At 53.5% G+C, this 20,387-nt stretch overlaps 7 protein-coding genes across 7 annotated transcripts; 4 read left to right on the forward strand and 3 right to left on the reverse strand.

The window, feature by feature from the left end:
• Window positions 1-471: 471 nt before the first annotated feature.
• PV08_06623 (uncharacterized protein) lies at window positions 472-2,073 on the forward strand (the record flags this gene model as incomplete). The annotated part of the gene is made up of 1 exon (XM_016380957.1): window positions 472-2,073. One exon carries the CDS (start codon window positions 472-474, stop codon window positions 2,071-2,073), a length of 1,602 nt encoding a protein of 533 aa, XP_016234059.1.
• A 901-nt stretch (window positions 2,074-2,974) lies between these two features.
• On the forward strand, window positions 2,975-5,107 carry PV08_06624 (uncharacterized protein; the record flags this gene model as incomplete). The annotated part of the gene is made up of 1 exon (XM_016380958.1): window positions 2,975-5,107. The coding sequence occupies one exon, from the start codon at window positions 2,975-2,977 to the stop codon at window positions 5,105-5,107; it is 2,133 nt and encodes a 710-aa protein (XP_016234060.1).
• A 283-nt stretch (window positions 5,108-5,390) lies between these two features.
• PV08_06625 (uncharacterized protein) lies at window positions 5,391-6,113 on the forward strand (the record flags this gene model as incomplete). The annotated part of the gene is made up of 2 exons (XM_016380959.1): window positions 5,391-5,534; window positions 5,589-6,113. The coding sequence occupies 2 exons, from the start codon at window positions 5,391-5,393 to the stop codon at window positions 6,111-6,113; spliced, it is 669 nt and encodes a 222-aa protein (XP_016234061.1).
• Window positions 6,114-6,227: 114 nt separating this feature from the next.
• PV08_06626 (uncharacterized protein) lies at window positions 6,228-6,821 on the forward strand (the record flags this gene model as incomplete). Its single annotated transcript, XM_016380960.1, has 1 exon — window positions 6,228-6,821. One exon carries the CDS (start codon window positions 6,228-6,230, stop codon window positions 6,819-6,821), a length of 594 nt encoding a protein of 197 aa, XP_016234062.1.
• Window positions 6,822-7,623: 802 nt separating this feature from the next.
• On the reverse strand, window positions 7,624-11,086 carry PV08_06627 (uncharacterized protein; the record flags this gene model as incomplete). Its single annotated transcript, XM_016380961.1, has 2 exons — window positions 7,624-10,867; window positions 10,929-11,086. 2 exons carry the CDS (start codon window positions 11,084-11,086, stop codon window positions 7,624-7,626), a joined length of 3,402 nt encoding a protein of 1,133 aa, XP_016234063.1.
• A 1,398-nt stretch (window positions 11,087-12,484) lies between these two features.
• Window positions 12,485-13,339, reverse strand: PV08_06628 (uncharacterized protein; the record flags this gene model as incomplete). Its single annotated transcript, XM_016380962.1, has 1 exon — window positions 12,485-13,339. One exon carries the CDS (start codon window positions 13,337-13,339, stop codon window positions 12,485-12,487), a length of 855 nt encoding a protein of 284 aa, XP_016234064.1.
• A 5,020-nt stretch (window positions 13,340-18,359) lies between these two features.
• Window positions 18,360-20,120, reverse strand: PV08_06629 (uncharacterized protein; the record flags this gene model as incomplete). Its single annotated transcript, XM_016380963.1, has 1 exon — window positions 18,360-20,120. The coding sequence occupies one exon, from the start codon at window positions 20,118-20,120 to the stop codon at window positions 18,360-18,362; it is 1,761 nt and encodes a 586-aa protein (XP_016234065.1).
• Window positions 20,121-20,387: the final 267 nt, after the last annotated feature.

Raw genomic sequence — 20,387 nt, forward strand, 5'->3', positions numbered from 1 at the left:
AGACTATTCGGACTTTACGAGCTGCAGCGGCCGTGGAATTTGCATAAGTCCATCGTGCATGCATGAAAGAGATTGAGCGGTGCGAGTAGTTCACACGAAGCGCGATATTCAGCACTCGTTCTACAGTTCTCGATACTCGGTGCCCTGTACCCTGCTCAGTTACGTGTTGCCTGCGCAGTCCGGCCTCGTCGCTCACTCACCCACCCACCCACAGCGACAACCAACAACAACAACAACAACAACATCATCATCCTCTACATCCCAGGTCGCATATACGACGTTTGTGAGACGCAAGAAACATTTCATGAAGACCGCAATTGCGTCTACCAAAGCACTCGTCTCATTCAGCGCATGCATTGACACCACCGCCGCCACCACCAAGCTACCTCCCTCCATGTCTCTACCCTGACCCAACCACCAACACCCTCCCCCTCTCTGGTTCCTCCGGGGCCTCGCTCACTCTCTTTGACCATGTCCAGCGAGAAAACCCTCAACCAGCTGGTCAAGGGTGCGCCCACCGCCGACGTCAAACCACCTCCGACGCACCCTCTCCCACACCTCGACTCAACCGCCGACCCGACTCTCGCAACACTCCCTTCGTCCCCTCCGCAAATCTACCTCAACCTACTGATCCTCGAGACGTCGCTCCGCGCACAATACCTGCACCTGGTATCGCGACGACGTCTCAACACATTCTTTCTACTGCTGCTCGCCCTCTGGAACATCGGCTTCACCTACGCGCTCTTCCTGCGCCCCCGCGAAGATGGTACCGGCCTCGGCGGTTCGGTCTACTGGATGGTCGAAACCACGCAAAAGCTGGCGCTCATCACCGGCGTCGTCACGGTGCTCCTCGTCTACGCCACAGGGCAATGGGACCGCGGCATCCGCTGGCCGCGCAAATGGCTCGGCACCACCAACCGAGGCCTGCGAGGCTTCAACCTCCGCGTGGTCATCATCCGCGACCGATTCTGGCGCGAAATGCTAGGCCATATGTCCTTCCTCATGCCTTACGGCCTGTGGCGCGGCGAATCCGGCGGAAGCGGGGACTGGCACCTCGTCGAGCACGAGGACGGGACGACGGCGGAAGAAGACCTCGCGCCCGGCGGAGACGGGATCATGCTACTCCTCCTCCCCAAGAGCTTCAGCCCCGAGTTCCGCGAGAACTGGGAATCATACCGCACCGAGTACTGGGAAAAGGAGAACGAGCGCCGGGTGCACTTGCGCAAGAAACTCAACCTGCAGCGCCGCGTGCGGGCAAAGGACGAAGGGGGCTGGAAATGGTGGACGGGCGCGTGGCGTTTGGCGTCGGCACCACATAGACATCATGCCCGAAACCATCATGACCTCGAAAAGCATCCTCACGCAGGCCATCCCACGGCTCGACATGGTTCCGTCACAGCCTCGATAGGAGGTGGTACAGGAACAGGACCAGGACGTCGTCGCCCAGGAAATGCTCTCGACTCGGATTCATACTCGGGGGCGGCGTCGCGAGGAACCCGGTCTCGCCAATCGTCCAGATCCTCAACTCCGCATCTCGACTTTTCAGAGTCCACCGTCGGCGCCGGTGGCGGCCCATTACTCTCGGAACGTGTCCGAAGGGGAAGCAGCGTTAGCAGCACGGCCAGCGCCCGGCGCAAACAACAGCAGCAACAACACCGCTCAGGCAGCACCACCACGGGAACAGGTGCAGGCGCAGGAGGAACAGAGAGACGGGACAGCGCCGGTCTGAGTCCTTTGACTTCACATAGTGCGCTCGCCATGGCCACCACCGCCGCAGCTAGTACTGCTCCAGTAGAACACGACGAACGAGAAGAGCGTCGACGAAGGCGAAGGGAGCGAGAAGCAGCTAGAGAGAGGAAAGCGGCCAGAGAAAGGGGGGAGGAAGAGCAACAAGAGCAACACGATGCGAACAACAGCGCCGCGAGCAGTCCTCCAACGACACCGAGGATAGGCACGTTTAATCACCCCGGCACAAGCACAAGCACAAGCACAAGCACAAGCACAAGCGTCATCAACAACTCCTCTACGAGTAAGGTCAAGTCGGAACATGGACTGGGGTTGGTTCCGGCTTAGCAATGAGCCTGAACTAGCAACGTACCTACCTATTCATAGATAGCAAACCAGCGCCCTTTTGGTGGGGTATTTATACCTAAGTACCTAGCAACAGCTCACTCACTGGTATATCAATATTCCTCCATCACGCCTCTTGCAAGGCAACCATGACAAGTGGTTACTCATCTACTTAGAGTGCAATACCTAGGTATTCGAAGGACAAGGGGCAAGAGATTGAAGCGCCACTCTTGTCAAGGGGGATTGTATTTATTTGCTTGCACCTTGAGCTATGTCCCTCAGCGGAGTAGATAGATGGACATGTATGTACCCGACGTTTACCCGGCTCTTCTCTTTTACATCATCATCATCATTATTGTTATCATCATGAGACTTTTTTGGGGACGGAGGTTTGGGAGACTTTTTATTCAAAGGGCCGCTGTACCGCACGTGTCGCGTCGATCAAACTGCCACATTGTCAAACTGGCCGGTGGCAATCTGTACCGCATTGTGTGGATGTGTGTGACATGTGAGGAATGCAGTGCAGTGCAGTGCAGCCCAGCCAAACCTGCCTGAAGTCCCGGAACTCTTGTGTCTGAGCTCTACACACTCACTCACTCCCTCACTCACTCACTTGAGACTTTAGTCTTCTCTTTTTATTTTCCTCCCACGCTCCCTTATTTTGTGTGTAGGTGTGGGTGTGGGTGTGGGTGTGTGTGTGTGCGTGTTGTGTGTCTTTCTCTCTGCGAAGATCCATCACTCTATTTTGGCTGTCCGGATGAAGAATTGGATCGGTTTCTTCGAGGTAGAGTAATAGAAAAAAAGCCGGACCAAAAAAAAAATATTAGGAAACTAGAAAAACGGAAAAGACTGCAAAGGCGAGAGGAAAGAGAAAAAAGTAAAGAGGTCGACGAACCTGCAAAGGATGGATCAGACAAGTGGGATGGAAAAGGCAGAGGAGGTACATGGTGGATCATTCCCTGATTGTCTTTTACCGGCACCAGTACCACCAGTGCCCTCGCTGAACGAAATCAAACTTCTGCCAACGCGCGACCAACAGTATGAAAACTTGGTGCTCGCTCGTCAGCGCATCACGAAGGACATGGCGCGGGGCGAGCGTGGCGGACTGTGTCCCGAGATTATCTTGCAGAGGGCAGAGGTCTACGAGGCGCTGGGGTACAGCGAGCTCGCATTGGCGGATGCGTATGTTTCGTATACGCTCTGCGAGGTCGTGTTGGAAGGTGGCCATGTTTCGGATCTGGAGCCCGTCACGATGTCTGGGGAGAGGTGGCCTCCACTTATCGACACGACAGACACGACCAACTGCAACAGGTCCAGTATCAGCGCCGTGGACGATACCACCGGTGATAACGAGCGTGAGAATGAACACGAAGACGACGAAGATGATGATGACGAAAATGAAGACGAAGCCGAAGACGACGACGAAGACGACGACGACATGGTATTAACCCACGATCAAAAGACCATGGTTTTGAAACACAAATATCGTAGTCTGATCTTGTTATCTCGAGCCGCGTTGTTGTTGGGTTGTCAGCATCAATCGAGAATTTGGATTGATGAGCTGGTCGCCGTTAGAGGGACTATTGGTGAGACGGCACAAGCAACGAATACACAAGCGCACGTGGATGGCGATCTGAACGGGGCTTTAAGTGCTGCAGATTCGACAGACTCAATGGTCAGTGACTTTTGTAACTTCTGGTCGGTTTGTCATGGCGAGGTCGACAGGTTTCGAAAAGCGGTCAGCGATATACGACGAAACGGCGACAAGAGAGCCATGTTCGGATCGAGTCAGAGGGTCGTATATCCTTGGAACGAGCGGGAGCCGGATCGAATGAACAAGAACAGTCTAGGAGAGATCAACACCAGACTGAAAGAGATCGCGCCAGGCCTGGAGGTGGAAATCTCAGTTTTGCCCAATTTGTTGACGAGCGGGACAAATGAGACTGAAAATCGCACGACGAGGGTCACAAATGGCGATTCAACGACAACACCACCGCCAGTGGAAGGATCATCACAGCTGGGTCTCTATGCTAAGAAAGATCTCGCGCCGGGTTCGACGATCCTCGAAGAAAGGTCAACAATCACGGCGATACGACCTCATGGTGAAGCTCTGTGTGACGCGTGCGCTGCAGATATGGAAACCATACCACATGATCGGAGGCGATATTGCGACGGATGCAATATTCCATTCTGTTCGGACGAGTGTCATGACCTAGCCATGCGGAATTACCACAGTCCTAATGTCGACGACGAGGAGACGGATGAAGGCTATCCCCCTGCAGAGACACCCTTCTGTCCAGGATCGAGCGGGAACGAAGATATACACACCCTTGGAAGGGCGGAAAGCTCAACAACGCCAGAATGGGACTTGTACTTCTTGCTGTTGTCTCGGACGATGCAGACGGCCGAAACACAAGCCAAGCACCCGCTGGATCTATTCGAGATCAAGTACCTCTGGGGTGATTTCAGTCCAGTACCTGGCGTGGACGATGCAAAGTCGGAGAGAATAGGTGAAACAACACCCAGGACGCTCCCGTACAGTGTGAGGCATCATGTCGAGTTGCCACTTCAGTGGTTCGAGGTTCTCATGCATTCGCGCGACGATTGTCGGCCCTACAGCAAGCACTGGCTGGAAAAGTACGACTGGTGGATCGTCCAGACTCTGTTCGCAAAGTTCAGAGGGGTCGCCGATGCCCAGCAGAGTACCTGGACAGGCAAACCCGAGGTGGCCGCCGTGCATCCGCTGTGGTGTTTGGCGAATCACAGTTGTAACCCGAATGTGACGTGGAAGAGCTCGGGCGTGAGGAATTTGACCGTGGTGCAGGAAAGGGTGTGGAGGAATGACAAGGAGGACCCGACCCCAACGGAGACGGAGTGGACGGGTCTCAAGGCTGGAGAGGAGATCTGGAATCATTACACTGATGTCCAGGAGAAGGACTACAGAGAGAGACGTGCGAGGCTGCAGGGCGTGTTGGGTGGTGACTGTAGGTGTGAGAGATGTGTTGCCGAGGAGGCGAGGGCGAGGGCGACATCATGAGAGGGACGAGGTTTATACCTACCCGGCGTACGACTCATGGGCCGAGCAACTGACGATCTACGACCATCTTCTCATCCTTCTCAACATCATCGAAGTCCCTCGGACAAAGGCGCCTTCCTGAAAGCCATCAACGGAGTGTCTCTCCAGGAAACCGTGACTGAACAAGATCTACGAGAGACCCAAACCAATGAAATGGCCAACTAGACATCAACGCACTTTGACATCCGCTTCGTATTCAATTCGCTTCAGTATACGATATACCTTGTTAGTCATCTCATCGGATATGCCTTTGACAGCGACATCAGTCTTGCCTGTCATCCGCAGGACCTTGAGTCGGTCCAAGTCTCTACGAAACTTGAAGTGCTTCCTCGCCGATTCGTGGGTTGATACCGCTCTGTTGATGCTGGTCTCTGGCTTAGCGTTAGCTGTAGAAGATCAAGTTTTGGTTATCATGGGAAGATGGCACTGACAGCTTCCTCAGATCTACTCGGTCCCCTACCGACCGCCTGTGTTGATCCGAGTCTACGATGTCGACTATGGCCGCGTCTACAATCATCAACTTTCTTACCCTTACCAAGAACCGATATTCTCATCCCTGGCCGCTGGCCTTATCGCCTCTCTGATCCCTATCGGTGTCGTCGTCCTCGCTCAGATATGGGTTCGGTCCTTTGCTGACGCATTTGCTGCTATTATGGGCCTTTTGTACGCTCTCGCTGCAGGCACGTTGTTCCAGGTCGTATTGAAGAAGTTTATCGGTGGCCCTCGGCCACACTTCATCGACGTCTGCAAGCCGACTTCACCACACCATGGCCTGGGCCCAGGCGGGAACCTATACACGTCGGCCATTTGCACGGGTGAGGACCAAGGCAAGGTCGACTATGCTTTGCAGACATTCCCATCGGGGCACTCTGTGGCGTCATTTGCCGGCCTAGGTTTTCTGTCTATCTACCTCTACACGCATCTCAGGATGGGAGATCCGAAGGTCGAGGCGAGCATGGGATTCTAGCGGATGATATTTGTGCTTGTTCCTGTCATCCTTGCAACATACATTTCAGCAACACTCTTCCTTGCTTATCACCATTTCGCGTTTGACTGCGTATTTGGGGCCGGGATTGGCCTCATGACTGCGTTGCTGGGTTATCGTTTGACTTTTCGTGGATTGTTGTCGTCCGAGACCAATTGCGTACCTAGAGTCGGTAAGAAGCTGAGAAAGGAGATGGACGGACGAAACGAGAGATCTAAAGAGGCTGCCCCAGCAGCAGCAACAACAACAACAACAACAACTCATCGCAGCTCTGGTCCGGATGGACTCATGGACGGGACTGTGGAGTTTGGTGGTAACGATGATGACGTTGCAGGAGCAGAGCGTGAGACCATGCTTAGGAGAAGGAGGCTTGGTGACGAGGAAATGGGACAAAGCCCGGGTCATGGTACGAGTCCATTGAAGGGGGTCGTTGGCAGCGCAGAGTCAAGGAGCAGTTTGGAATCTTCTCGGGTTGCTGAGAATGCTCTACACGCGACAGGCGGTGGAGAAGGAAGTGGTGGTGTTAGGGGATTCCAGTGGAGCGGCATCACCGAGTCGGGATATATCTCGTTTTCGACACTTCGAGGGACCACGGCAGAACGCGTGGGAAGGACCTTTTATGGTCCTGAGCGCAGGTCTCCTCGGCCGGAACACAATGTCGAGGCTGGAAAGTCCTTGAGTATATCTTGACGGTTTGGGATGGGACCGAAAGAGGTTTTTCTTTTCTCCTTGAAACGCTCTTCAAGGGTTACGACTGACGAGTACCAGTACATACCTCTGTCTATCACAATCATATTTAAAAGTCACAATGATAACAGAGAGTGACTCGGACAAGCCAGACAGAGTACTAATCAGTATCTCTGTAGTCTTTCAATTCCCATTCTGACTGATCGAGTCGTCAATCACCAAATCGCTCAAATCCTCACACTGAATAATAGATGGATCACAGTACGCCTGAGGACAAGGGAACGGGCAAACCCAAACCTCCACCTCCCTGTACGCCCTCGGGACCATTTTAACTGAAGATAAAGGCGTCGAAGGCATCATTGGTACAATTAATACCTAGTCATCAACTCCAAAACACGGACAAAGCGTTGTGTCTGTCTCATCATCATGTACGATGGTTAGGTGAACCCATCTTCCAGAGTGATGGTAATTATTGCCACCACCACCACCACCACCACCACCATCACCACCGCCAGTGCACAGAAAATAAGATCCAATTCCCTTCTGCACCAGGTAATGTACATTATCCCTCAGCTCGCGACTAGCTAGTCAAAACAAAGGTCCAGTGTCCACCCCCCTCCTGACGAGTAGTGTGTGCGGACAGTGGCTCACATAACCTACCCAGCAGCATGAGTCAGCCAACCTGAGGGCTCTTATGCAATCAAAAAACCACACAGCACAAGCAAAACCGTCGAATCACCACCAGACAGACACCGAGAGACGGCTCCGGGGCTCCGTACTTTCACAACACGGGATACGATACGACTCACCTCGCAGTTGTCATCCACCACGATAGTTCCACCTTGGCCACCGAACCCTTGTCCTTGAATCGTGTCGAGCTGACCTCGTTGCAAAGCCAAAGCAAATCTAGTGAGCATGGACTCCTGCGTGGCAGCCAACAAAAGTCAGCAATTTCTGAACCAAAGAATCTGACCGCGAGCACTCGATGGTAACCTACCGTGACAAACGTCTCGCCGGCACCCTGCCTTCGCGCCGCATCGTTCTGGCTGGTGATGGTGTACTCATGCTGCATCGCCCGTCGGCTTGCCAACCCTCCGTTGGCCGACGTTCCATTCTCCTCGTCGTCATCGTCATCGCCACTATCCTCGTCATCACCGCCGTAGCCCATTCGCCTACGTCTTCTTCGCCTGCCACCGAATCGCAACGAACTGTGCTCACCGCCACCCGGGTTTGCAACGTCGATCCCTTGAGCCGCGTTGTACCGTTCTCGGCTGTCGCCGCCGAGCCCGAATATTTTCACCGTACTGTCGATGCCACTAACGGCGAGCATAGGCTCATACGGGTGGCCTTGGACTACATTGACCACTTCGCCGTCGCCTTTCAGGATGTTCATGATTTTGCACGTCTTACGATCCCAGATGAAAAAATGTCCATCGTCGGATCCACTGACAACATACTCGTCATTGAGCCCATAGAAGTTGACATCTTTGACAGTTCGCGTGTTGCAATGGCCCTTGTAGATTCTGGAATGAGATGAGTAAGGGACATGGAGGTTGACCGTAGCACGCTGGCGAAATCCTCCACCGACTCGACGGTGGTACATGACAGGGTTCACAGCATATTCGCCTTCATCGTCGTCATCGTCCGAATCGCGTTCATCCGAATCAGATTGATCGTCGGGATTGTCGTCTTCGTCTTCGTCTTCATCTCCCTCCTCATCCTCATCCGCATCTTCGACGTGAACTGTAGGAAATGTCCTCATCTCGACATCAGACCGCTCCGACTCTTCAGTCGTATCACGTACCGTTTCTGGAGATCCTGCAGATGAGCCAGATGCCAGCTGATGAGCCGCGACATCAAGGCCAGTAATCACATCGAGTGATTCCACGATACGATCAGCTTCATCAGGGTCAACATCCTCTTGTGATCTTTCGTGGCCCGAGTCCGGCACGATATGAAATCGTAGACCTCCAAATACCCGATTAACAAAATCAAAGTTGATACCTTCGCCAGCACGCATGAGTAGTGATCGGCCCACCTTGACCCCCCAAAACCTCGCAGCGGCCCCTTTGTCCATGATCCGGGTGGTGCCGTCAGTACCTTCACTAGGAGCGGACATTCCTTGATTCAGTTGAAGCTTGACATTTGTCAGAGCTCCGATAAAAGTCTGCACAGCAGATACTTGACTCGGGAAGATCAAACGGGTGTCGTCGCGTTCAAATCGATTGGTGTCGATATCTACCACCGGAACGTCGTCCTCGGCGAGTTCCAAAAGGAAACTCTCAAGCTTTGGGATATAATCATTTACCGTATCATCATCGTCGAGTGGGAATCGACGGCTGTCACTGCTGACATGGCCTGGCCTCTTGAACGCATCCAGCACCGCCTCTTGGCCTCCATCAATCCACAGTAGAATCGCTTTGAGGAAATCATAGCAGAACTGGGAGTCTTTACTGATGTTCTTACCTTCGTGAGCAGGAGGCCTAATGACATGGAATTGCGAGAGGCGAACGTCAGGTCCCAGACTCAGACTTTGTAATGTACCGCCCAGGGTCCGTGCAAGGCAGCCTGTCCCCTGCACAAACCGCCATGTTGCTAGCCGATTGTACCGAAGGGTGTTTTGGAAGGTCACGTCGTCTTCACTGGGATTTACGGGATAAGACCATGTTCGAATGATCTCATCCATCTGGGGTAGCAGGGCAGCACATTGACCCAGCGCTGTAGTAAACGACGCAGTGTGAGGAGTCAGATCAGAAGAATTTTCCACAGAGGCAGCCGTCTGCTGGCTGAGTATAGCAGAGAAGTCGAACAAGGTCTTGCGAAGCTGGACCACAGATCTCGCCACTTGCTCTGCCACCCGTTGCGCTTCCGTAAGTAGTAGCTCGTTGGAAGAAGCTGGTTCGACATTTCGTGCTGACTCTTCGTGTGGTATTGGTATCAATTCGGAGTTTCCATCAGTGTACCTGGCTAAAAGCGCGGTGCGGCCTTCTTCTAGGCTGTCGTCTGGAACTCTCCGGAGACGGCGGCTGGGGCTGGCTGCTTCCGCCAAACTGGTCGAAGAAACATTGGCCCTGGTTCTCTTTCTATTCCCTTCAGATCTATTCCGCAGCCGAGCGGCCTGGAAAGCCTTGTCAGCTTTATCCCCGGCTTCTCTGGCATCTGGGGACTTGACAATGTCGAAACTGTAGACATAGTCCCCCGACCAGGAAGCCACCATCTCGTTCGGATTGGCGTCACTGATCTTGCAGGCCGTGATATGGCCATGATCATTGAGACCCATCTTCCGTTTGTTATTGGGGGCAAATCGCTTCACACACCGTGTCGCTTCCGCCATCGATTCATCTTCGTAAGTGCCCGCAATGGGGTTACGAGAAGCAGGACGACCTTGTTCGGCCTCGAGATCACGGCCAAGCATACGGCGATCATGCAAGAAGCAATGGAGATGGGCTCCCCCGAGGGCAATATACTGTGGTTGGCTTGCTGCACAGGAGATGGTATTCAAATCCAGCCCATACTTCTTGTACGAGATGAGAGGAGGTGGAACGTCTCCATACGCTCTTCCTCCCCGAGGGGAAGGATATGCCGAAGAAGGTTGCCGTAGATCCCACTGGCGCACCTCGCCATCCTCGGAGCACGTCATGAAGAGATGAGGACTAGACTCAGTGATGATCCTCTTGACCCGGTCGGCATGGCTTCGGTACACGCGAGCATTGGTGTTGGCCTCATTCAACCATCGTGCATTCCGAAAGAAATTGTTGAATCTGCGGCTTCTTGTGCTTGTGGAAAAGCTCGAAGCGGTCGAGCCGCTTCGTGCTGCCCCTGCATATTCCAAGTCAAACACCCGAACCTCCGAGTCTCCGGCGCACGACACTACCGTCCGGTCGCCAGAATGTGGCATAAACTTGACGGAGAAGATGTTGGCATGATGGCCCGTATGCACACTCGTGTTCAGGGTGAAAGGCTTGTAGTCGGATGCCGGGTTGTAATCCCAGATGTTCAGATAGGTGTCGTCGGAGCCCGAGGCTAGCAAGCTTCCACTTCTAGACCAACTAGGACAGGAGTCAGCTGGGTGAAGGTTACGTGCGCAAGACACAATTGGGATGTGTATACCTCAAGGCGTTGACGCACCCGGTGTGTGCGCCCAGCTCGTTGACAATATCCAGATCCTCAACCCACGACTTGTCCCCGTACACCGACTTCACAGTCCGATTACCCCCTGTGACTCCGAGCCTGCATTGCAGTAGCCTCGCATCAACGGTGTCTACCATGGCAGGCGAGGTGAGATGAGCGGCGTGGTGCGTTCAGCAGAGCCCGGCGGCAGGATCCGCATCGGCCAGCTCAGCAGCATCGATGAAGAGAGGTTCGTTCGATTCAGGTGACGCGGCCGTAGCGGTGGAGAATAGGTAGAGGTAAGTCAAACTTAGCACCGCTTTGAGGATGAGGAGGAAAGGCTAGTGAGGCTGCGTTCGAAGATGTAGACTAGACACATGGGGTGGCAACTCGCACAGTGGCGAGCCATGTACCCCGTAAGGTATCTGCTCGGCAACACAGATAGCTGAGTACCTCGGTTGGTCAGAATTAGCTGAGGAGAGACGGCGTTTGCGACGAGTGTATAGTATAATGCAGGGTCTTTGCTGTGAATTATGCCATGATGAGGTGACGGTGGTGGTGGTGGTGGTGGTGATGATGATGATGTGGTGCGGCTGCGGAAGACGCTGTCACCACGACCAAGCAATTGCCCGGACTCGCCCCTCCATCCTCTATCTGCCTCCATAGCTAGTTAGGGATCTCTCTCCGCCATGCACGATACGTCTAGCACATGCTGATGCGGCTTGAACTAACTCATCAATGGCCTGCTGCTAATGACCTCGCTGCCAGTGCTACCTCGACCCGACCATCTACGGCTACCCAATGTACTGTACTCGTTATGCAAGGGAGGGTGGGTGCGGCCATGTATTACTTCAGCACAATTGGCTTGTACCGGTGATTTCAAAAGCCTCAATCTGGTCCCAAGTAGGACTGGTATCCTCTCCCGGGTCCAATCGCACCATTACGCTAGACATGCGTGCATTCGAGACACGGTAGACCGAGGGTCGACGACCCACCGACGAGGCTGAGCTCGGGCTGCAAGACTTCGACCATCCTAAGACAGTACAAGAGGAGCCACTCAACTCACTAACGCTATTCAGCGGTATCTAGACGGGGTGCTGTCGGCTTACCTCATACCAGAGGTAGCCCTAACAGGCATATGACATCCGGTTCAACAGAAGGGTCTATCGCAGAAGGGTCCGAGGCGTGCGCGGTATCACTCACAAGGCCGTACAATGTGTTCCATGCAGAAAATTTGACATCATTCGCCTTCCCTAGCCTCGCACATACACCCGTCACAAGTCTCGCTCGCCTCCGTACTCGTCGACCGAGAGTTAGCCAGTGCTCAAGCGTGACATAACCGAAGCGTCTCCTGCACGAGCCGTCATTGTCTTGTTGGGTTGAAACGCCGTACTATGCAAAGTATGTCATGAAAACAGCTCAAAAACCTCGGTCGTCGACGATCAACATGCCAGCATGCGGTGGCAATCGACAATGGGACAATAACAGTAAATCGTCCAGTACTCCTACAATTTCTCATAACCTTAGTCCTAACTTGGTGTATCATTCGGCCTCGCTTAAGTTTCGTCCGAGGTCCGTTTCTTGCCTGACAGACTCCTTCGTACATTTTCCATGGCATGGATGGCGTTGTCAATTTGTGCGGCCTCGCCTGCCAACTCCTGCAGCTGGAGTTCCAGTTCCACACACCGCCTCCTCGCTTTGATGACTTCCTGACGAAGCTCCTCCACTGAGTCGGAAGCCAGGATAGAGTCGCTCGCCACTGGCGTGGTGGAACCAGGGTCAGAATCCTTCTCGGGACGTCTGTTGTTGCCAGATTCGAGCTCTTCGATGCGTGTGTGTAACGCAGCCCGTTCCTCATCCCACGCATCTCGCTCGGTTTTGAAGCGTCTGGCCTCCTCGGCACCCTTAATTTGCAATTGGGATGACATGGCCATGATCTGCCTCCACTGCGCCCCGTCAGCCGTGGATTGCTGAGTGACTTCGTCGCGTGCCTTGGTTAGGTCGAACACCTGAGCCTCGAGGATATCCACCTGCTGCTGGAGCCGGATTTTGTCTTCGGTCAGGGTGACGATTTCATGGTCTGACACCTGAGATTTCTTGTCGAGGGCTGTACATCGAATCTGAGATCGGGAAAAAGCCGCGAGTAGTTGGTCATGTTCACGCTGGAGAGTCTGCAGCGCCAGGGTTTTGGTTGATATCTGATGCTGGAGGTCCTGCAGATGGCTGCTGTGGGCGGACTGAGAGGTGATCGGCGAGTACTGAGCCGAACCAGCACTGGCGGTCCTGGGGTACGGTCCACCTGGAGGGGAGGGGAGTGTTCTAGTCGATGGCTGAGACTGGATAGGAGACTGAGCCGTAAACAGCGAGGACGTTGAGGACGGGTGTGGAGACTGACCCGTCACCGGAGGCATGATCTGGTCGTGAGACTGAGGACGCCTTGACTCGTCGCCCTGTATAATAGAAAAACCAGACTGTTTAGATTGTCGAGACATCTGGTCGGCGAGATCGATAGGTCTGCGATAGTCCTCGTCACCTGGAGGAGGCTCTAGACGGAGAGGTATGCGGCCGGAATCCTTTATAGATGCAGGAGCGGTGCTTAACTGGCTATGGACGGAGTGCCGTCGTATATCGTGTCCCAAAGGCAGTGGCACCAGGTCGGACAAAGAGGGCAAGCCGGGGCGACTACTTGCATGATCCTGGACGAGACGAATCGTGTGCCGTAACTCGGCAATGGCCCATGCAAGTGACTGTTTCAGGCCTAGCTTAGTCGACTCGAGCTTTGCCTGCTGAAGATGATCGGGTCAGCGTCCAGCCGACAGGTATAACCATTACCCCAGCCTACCTGTCCTGCATTCCGCTGCTCGGGCGGCAAATTGAGCACCTGGCAGACCTGAGACTGAAGATCGAGAAAACCTGTAACCAAATCCGCCAATAAAAACTCCGAGTCTGAACAGTTTCCGCAACTTCCGAAGGAAGACCGTGACCCTGTTCGAGATGATGGCGGCGGCGGTGCCGGTGGCGGAAGCTGCTCGGGCGGATAAATATAAGAACTTGCCTGCCAGCGCAAGCCCATGTCAGTCACTCATCTCGACGCAGCTCCTGACTGTGTAGCCGTGGCGGACCAACATACCGTGTAGTCTAATCTTCGCCGAGAGCTTTCCGCCTCTTCTTCTTCCCGCCCGGCCACATATTCCAACCGCGGCTTTTTGTCTGGGGGCTCCCCCAGAGGGCCGCGTGGACTCGAATGTCTGCGTGGCCAGGAAGAGGTCGGCGACGGCCAAGAGGTGTTTACCCGGGGACTTTCGTAGGCTCGATCCATAGGCGAGCTGCGCTTGAGCGGAATTTGCTCGCTGGAGGCCGTGAACGGCACTTGAGGGTACCGTGGTTCTGGCGCACTCGTTACGCGGGAGAGTGGCGGCATGCCATGAGGCCCTGTGGTGTTTGGGTACACATGATCGAGGAAATCTGGGCTGCGTGGTCCTGGGGCCATCACCTCCTCCGATCACTCGCCCACCAACTTCGAATCCTTTTCTCGGGTTGCGGGAGCGTCCTGGGTGGCCACATCGAGGTCACAACAACTGTCAGCGGACGGGTGTGTGGCAGGCTCACGACGGGTGGCTGAGGCAGCAACAAGACGGGAATCGTCGATGCGCCAGACCGAGTTCTAGACGGTCACTTATCGCGGGGACAGAGTACATGCGGACGACAAGGTAGAGTGCATGGTTGCAAAGTGCGATCGAGGCCAGTGCAAGAGCATGCCTAGGTTGGCATGGCGCGTAGGGGTGGGTTCGAGGGTGATCAGAGGTACAAGGAGTCCAGGACTCCCACGACAGCAACCATTACAAATAGGGAGTGGACTGAGGGCAAAGCTAGTATTGTACGAGCAGTCGATGCTCCGGGAGGAAGATGGGGGAGTGGTAGAAGGTGAGAAGCCGGGTTTTCGAGAATAGCGAGAGAAACGAATCAGGGCCGGCCATGGGAGGGTTGCATGGACCATGTCAGCGGAAGGACGCGCATTTGATGCATGTGGTTAGACTCCCGTCGTAGTGGGCCAGCAGTTGGTGGATGACGATCGGTGGTGCTCGTGTTTGATCCTCGAAGCCCCCGTCATCTCGATGCATCCGTCTATAGGATTGTTGTATACGGACTATGTATGTTATGCACCCTGCTTCGATGCTACCGTCCCCTATGGCAGACTGTGACTCGTTGGTGGACGCGGACGAGTGTTTCACCCATGAACCGAAGGCGAGCTATGGTCTCTCCTTTGCGTGGTCAGCATTAGAATCAAGCACGCGGACCTGACACAGCTGCTGTATCATACCGCAAGGAAGGACAACCGCACGTACCCACCACTACAGAGACCTACGAGTATGTAGTTTGCATCAAGTCTTGATAGAAATTAGGCTCATCGCGAGAAGAGCAGATGAACTATCCGTACTAGCCCGAGTCCTACTGAAAGGTTGGGATCGACGTGGACGCCTGATGTGTCGTTTTAAGATGGTAAATGTCGGCTCTGGGTAGACCAGATCGCAGATCAGAGAGGGCGCAAAGCAAGCATTCCCTCAGCTCTCCTTACCCAGTTCAACGGTTTTATTCGCTAGAGCTTGTCCTGATGGTTTCACAGCCTGCATAGCGGTGCCAAAGCTGCTCGTAGTCTCGTTGACGGGGGCGATGCCACTGTGCGGCAAAGCATCTGATACCTGCACCGTACCGAGATGTCGACCTGGCGATGCCCTCGATCGAGCGCAACGATCCTTTGGGGGATATTGCAGCGCTGCCAACTACAAGTAGGGAGCTTTTGGCGGCTGGTGGAGCTTCGGCCCCACAATAACCACGTTCGTAGTGCCGTGTATAGGGGATCGCGTCATTATGTAATCAAGACATCAGCAACAGTGAAGGACGATCTCTGGTGTTTTCGGCTGTGACCGGATTTTAGAAGATTTTTGACGTGATTGACTGCAAGGTTTTCTTCCACTTGTCTCCTGGACAGTAACGTAGACACGAACAAGGACTGCGGGCACTAGCACTTGGTGTTGGTTGATGATGCCTGCTACCTGTTGCTCGAATGCTCTCGCCATCCACCCTCGATCACTTCCCGAATAGGGTGCAACACTGGTACAATACAAGGAGCGCCCTCTCCCCTCGTAGTTGCAGAAAGCCCGCCCCATCGTGGGTGACCTGACGGCCGTAAGAACCGGCTCCACTGCAGTACCCAAGTACCACGTCTCCCCTCTCATTCGCCCGATCCTCAGTCACTCTGCACTCGCGCGGATCCTACGTCTTTCTTTGGCTGCTTCGGCCCGCGAGTCTCGTTTCGCTTGAGCTTACCTCAGTGAGCGCTTGTACTCGTACTCTCTTGGTTCCCATTGCTCCTGCTCCATAGAAAGCTGAGAAATCAGCCGGAACCTAGGACCCCTCGAAGTCAGTCGTTTAAACAGGTTATGCCCTGGTATATTTTCCCGGTGGCAATTACCCTGCCCGATTTCCCCTCCCACTCCGAGTCTCAGGGATACCCTCTCTGAAGCAAAATTAGCTCTGGAAAGCTGTCGATCCCCCTCCGTTCTGCTCGCTAAACCTCGGCTACCTCGGCTACGCCCCACGTGGATCAACAGTACAACACGTAAATACTCCCAAGCACGGTGGAAGTATCTTCCACAGCAGAGTTCTTCGATGTAACGGATGAATATTGAAGGGAGTTTTCTCGCTACCATCGCCAAGCACCATCTGTTCTCGTTCATCGGATGTCCTACAACAGAAGCGAGATCTTCAGGGCGGCACTCCCTCCCTGGGTCTTGTCACGCCACAGAAGTATTTCGTAAGCGGTGCCTGTTATATGACATGTCCAATGGCATGGGCGCGTCCCTTTCTCTAAGTAGGCAAAAACCGAAGCGGCAGAGAACGCCTGCGGGTAAGCTTAAGATATACTGTAGGACTTACTTAAGTCTAGTGTATCCGGGACATGGCCGGTGGTAAGGGGCCTCCACACGAATTCCGTCATAGTGCATAGCTTTCTGGTGACTCATGTTCACTAAGCCATATCGGTTCGTATATCCACCAGGGGTGTCGACTGCCTTCTTGTGTCGACGATTATCTAAACCAAAAACATTGCCGTCCGTGATTCAATCCTTGTGACTAATATTCTAGCCCGATCATAGTGCTTATGTACCATGGTGCTGGGAGGTTGGTGAGATCAGTTTCGAAGACTTGAATGCGCTGAATTGACAATACTACCTAGAACTTCGACCCAGTATTGTACTCTCTAGTATTACTGATCACAGCCGCCAATGACGCCCTGTGACCTGGGCCACAATGCACCGTACGCGTACCGTACATGCTTCAAGAGCTCGAGGCGCCTCCCACCCTGAACTAGGAGTGGCCGAAACTCCGTCACCTGAATAGTGACGGTGAGAGACCAATCAAGGCAAACTGTAGGCGATCGCAGCGGCCACATCAGCTACAATCCTTGTCACAAAATGTCCAATCGAGATCAATGGCACCCCTGCTACTCAATGATGACTTCTTCCTCCTTTTCGCCGGCTTTGAACATGTTCTGCTGCTTCAAAAGTAAGAGGATATGACCAAGTTGTCGTATTTATAGGCTGTTGAACTTTATGAGCTGAACTCGACTGACAGAAGATCATCTAATTTTGTAGCCAGCTTTCTTAGCTTCCGATTGTTACGATTCCAACTTTCTTGCTCAATGCATTTCTCTGGTTATTCTTCAACGAAAACGAGTCGGAGTGGGCCTTGGATACCTTGCTCGGAGACACCGAATACAAGTGCAATCGTGGAATCGAGATCCGTGTAACCCGTGGTAACCCGTGTCGAAGCTGGGGCGATCGCGATTGAACGTTGAGAGAGTCGCTAGACCTTTCCATATTCACTAAGAGATTGCGGCAACTCAGTTCGGCTCTATGAAACTCTGTCTAGCGGCGAACATTGTCATCTGCTGATACGCCTATTCCTTTGCCTCATCATCGTCATCAACCATCGTTGGAGAATGTCTTTCGATCTCAGTACGCCACATCCAGCACTGGGCTCCGAGGAACGACAACATGCAACTAGTGCTTTTTTGCTGCCATTATCGAGGCGTGCGAAGCCCTTCAAAATCACAAGCCGGACAAGCCTGTGACGCTTCTACGACTCACCTACAAATAGACGTGCTCAGAGACGTCAACAGACAATTTCCTACATTTCTTCTTCGGCATGTACCTACAGTAAGCATCTCATGGCCTCATTAATACGTGGGATGGTGGCGAGAATTGTACTGTATACATCACTTATTACTGATGAGTGTAGGTAGGTTTTTTTGGGGCCTTCACGGGTATGAAAGAAAACTTTGGATGAAGGCGGCTAGACGTACAAGTACCATACGAGGCAGTTGGAGCAGCTTAAAATTTAAAGGGCTCTAACTAAATGTTGTGCTTGACACTACTCTCGCACATTCTCCCATACGCCCTTTCTAGGCAGGTGGTGCTGGTGGCTGCTGACACACCCATTACGCGACAGCTCGATCTGGGCGGCTTCTGCGAGAGCGTCTGCAAGGGCCTTGTCGACCCGATCCTGCTGATACTGCGAAATCAGACCCTCCACAACTTTGCACATCGCGATTTCTTCAAGAACGCGGTCCGAAAGTTGCGATAGCGTTTTGATTAATGCAACAATGCAAGATTGGTCATCCTTGGCAGCCCCCGTCGTCGGCAGATTACATATGCTGTCTCTGCACGCTTTTACCGTGGCCTCGATCGAAGATGCGGAAGATGCCCACCGGGGATTCAAAGGGATTAGGTCATAGGCTCCAACACGGTTCATGTCTGCATTAGCATTGGCATTGGCAAAATCAGTGCCTTCTTGGAAATTAGTCAAGGCCGATTGACACCACTGGTCGAACTCTGTCATCAGGGCGTCGAGTTCTCCATGCTCGCGCACAATTTCGGCCATTCGATGCGTGAACTGGGCTAAAATAAGCAATCGGCTATCGCTCTTGTCGCTGCTCTGATCGACCTCCCAGCCTCCGCCTTCATTTTGGTCTTTGGCATGGGATGAATCTGGTGACAAAGCGGCATTTCCCTCGCCCACCTGCATGATATCCTTGCTCTCGCGAAGCCACTCTCCAAGCGTAAAGGCGTTGAACCTGTGCTGTTGAGCTCGTTCGAGAACACTCAAGGAGGCAAGTTGGGTATCCACATCCCGACGTGCTGACGAAATACTGTGGTGGACGCTGCTTCTGTATGCACGCATGTTTGATGCAGCTTTGTTATAAATCAGACCTAATTGAATGAGCTCATCATGGATACGAAGATTGCTTCCCACGTTATCAGTCGGGGTTGCCGAGATGCTTGCACCATGAGCAGAGGACGGTGGAGGCAGATGCGGAGGGTGGTGCGATCCCTGTTCGGGCTTTACTGTTGCTGTTGTTTTCGTCTCGCGGGTAACAATCTTCTTGGGACTGAAGTGTTGGTTGTAGGTGTTGAAGGCCGGCCTTCGAATTGCAGACCCCATGTCTGGAGCTGCTTTTGAGTGAGAAGAAGCATGTACTGGTGCAGACGCCGCGGGCTTTGCTTCGGACTTTACAGATGCTGTCTGACGGGTTGGGGCACCCGCACGACCACTGTCGTCTACCCTCGGTCGGCTTGAGGCATATGATCGCGTTCGAGTATGTGATGTGGGAATAGAGGTTGGCGGGATTCTTGTACTCGTCGTCGAGCCAATGTCACTTGATGAGTTCGATGTCGGGGCTGATGGTAGGTTCTTGACCCCGATGTTATTGCGTGACACCGATGTCGCGGTGGTATGACTTCTTGTGGGCTTTGCCTGGAGTACCTGGTCCTTGCCTGCCGCGTTTCTGGCTTGTTGGATAGATCTCGGTCTAGACATTGAAGGAATATTTCCTGCAGTTTGAGAAATACCTCTAAAGGTGGACAGGGTTTCCGCCGCTGATTTTGAGCGGCTATGGCTCAATGAAGCTCCACTCATTGAATTCTCACTTCTAGACACAACAGGATCCGGTATAGGATTGCCGTCTCGTTGTTGTCCCTTGCCATCAGGGCCAAGTGGAATTTTCCCAACATGGCCTTGGGCAGTCCTTACAGATTGAGATATCGCTGGAGCTTCTTGTTGAGATGGGATTCTAGGACCCTTGGGCGGCCTTCCTACTTTTGAGGGGGACTGAGACAGCACTGGAATAGGCATCAGGCATGTTGTGCCGTCATCAGCTCGAGTTATTGATCAAGCAACGATTGACCGGTAGGTTCGATGTGTCGAGAATGTCGAGTCAACAACCTTCTGTCGCAGCGCGTCGCATAACCTGCCAAACATGGTGGTTCTCTAGCTCAATACACGTTTATGGCAGGTCAGCCGAAGGCCACCACTAACTTCAGGTTGGCGGCAGGTAAAACACCTCCAGCGATCTTTACAACGTCGTAGACAACCCATAGTCTGCGACCAAAGTTCCTGGTG

Source organism: Exophiala spinifera (genome assembly GCF_000836115.1).
Source record: "Exophiala spinifera strain CBS 89968 unplaced genomic scaffold supercont1.5, whole genome shotgun sequence".
Lineage (NCBI taxonomy): Eukaryota > Fungi > Ascomycota > Eurotiomycetes > Chaetothyriales > Herpotrichiellaceae > Exophiala > Exophiala spinifera.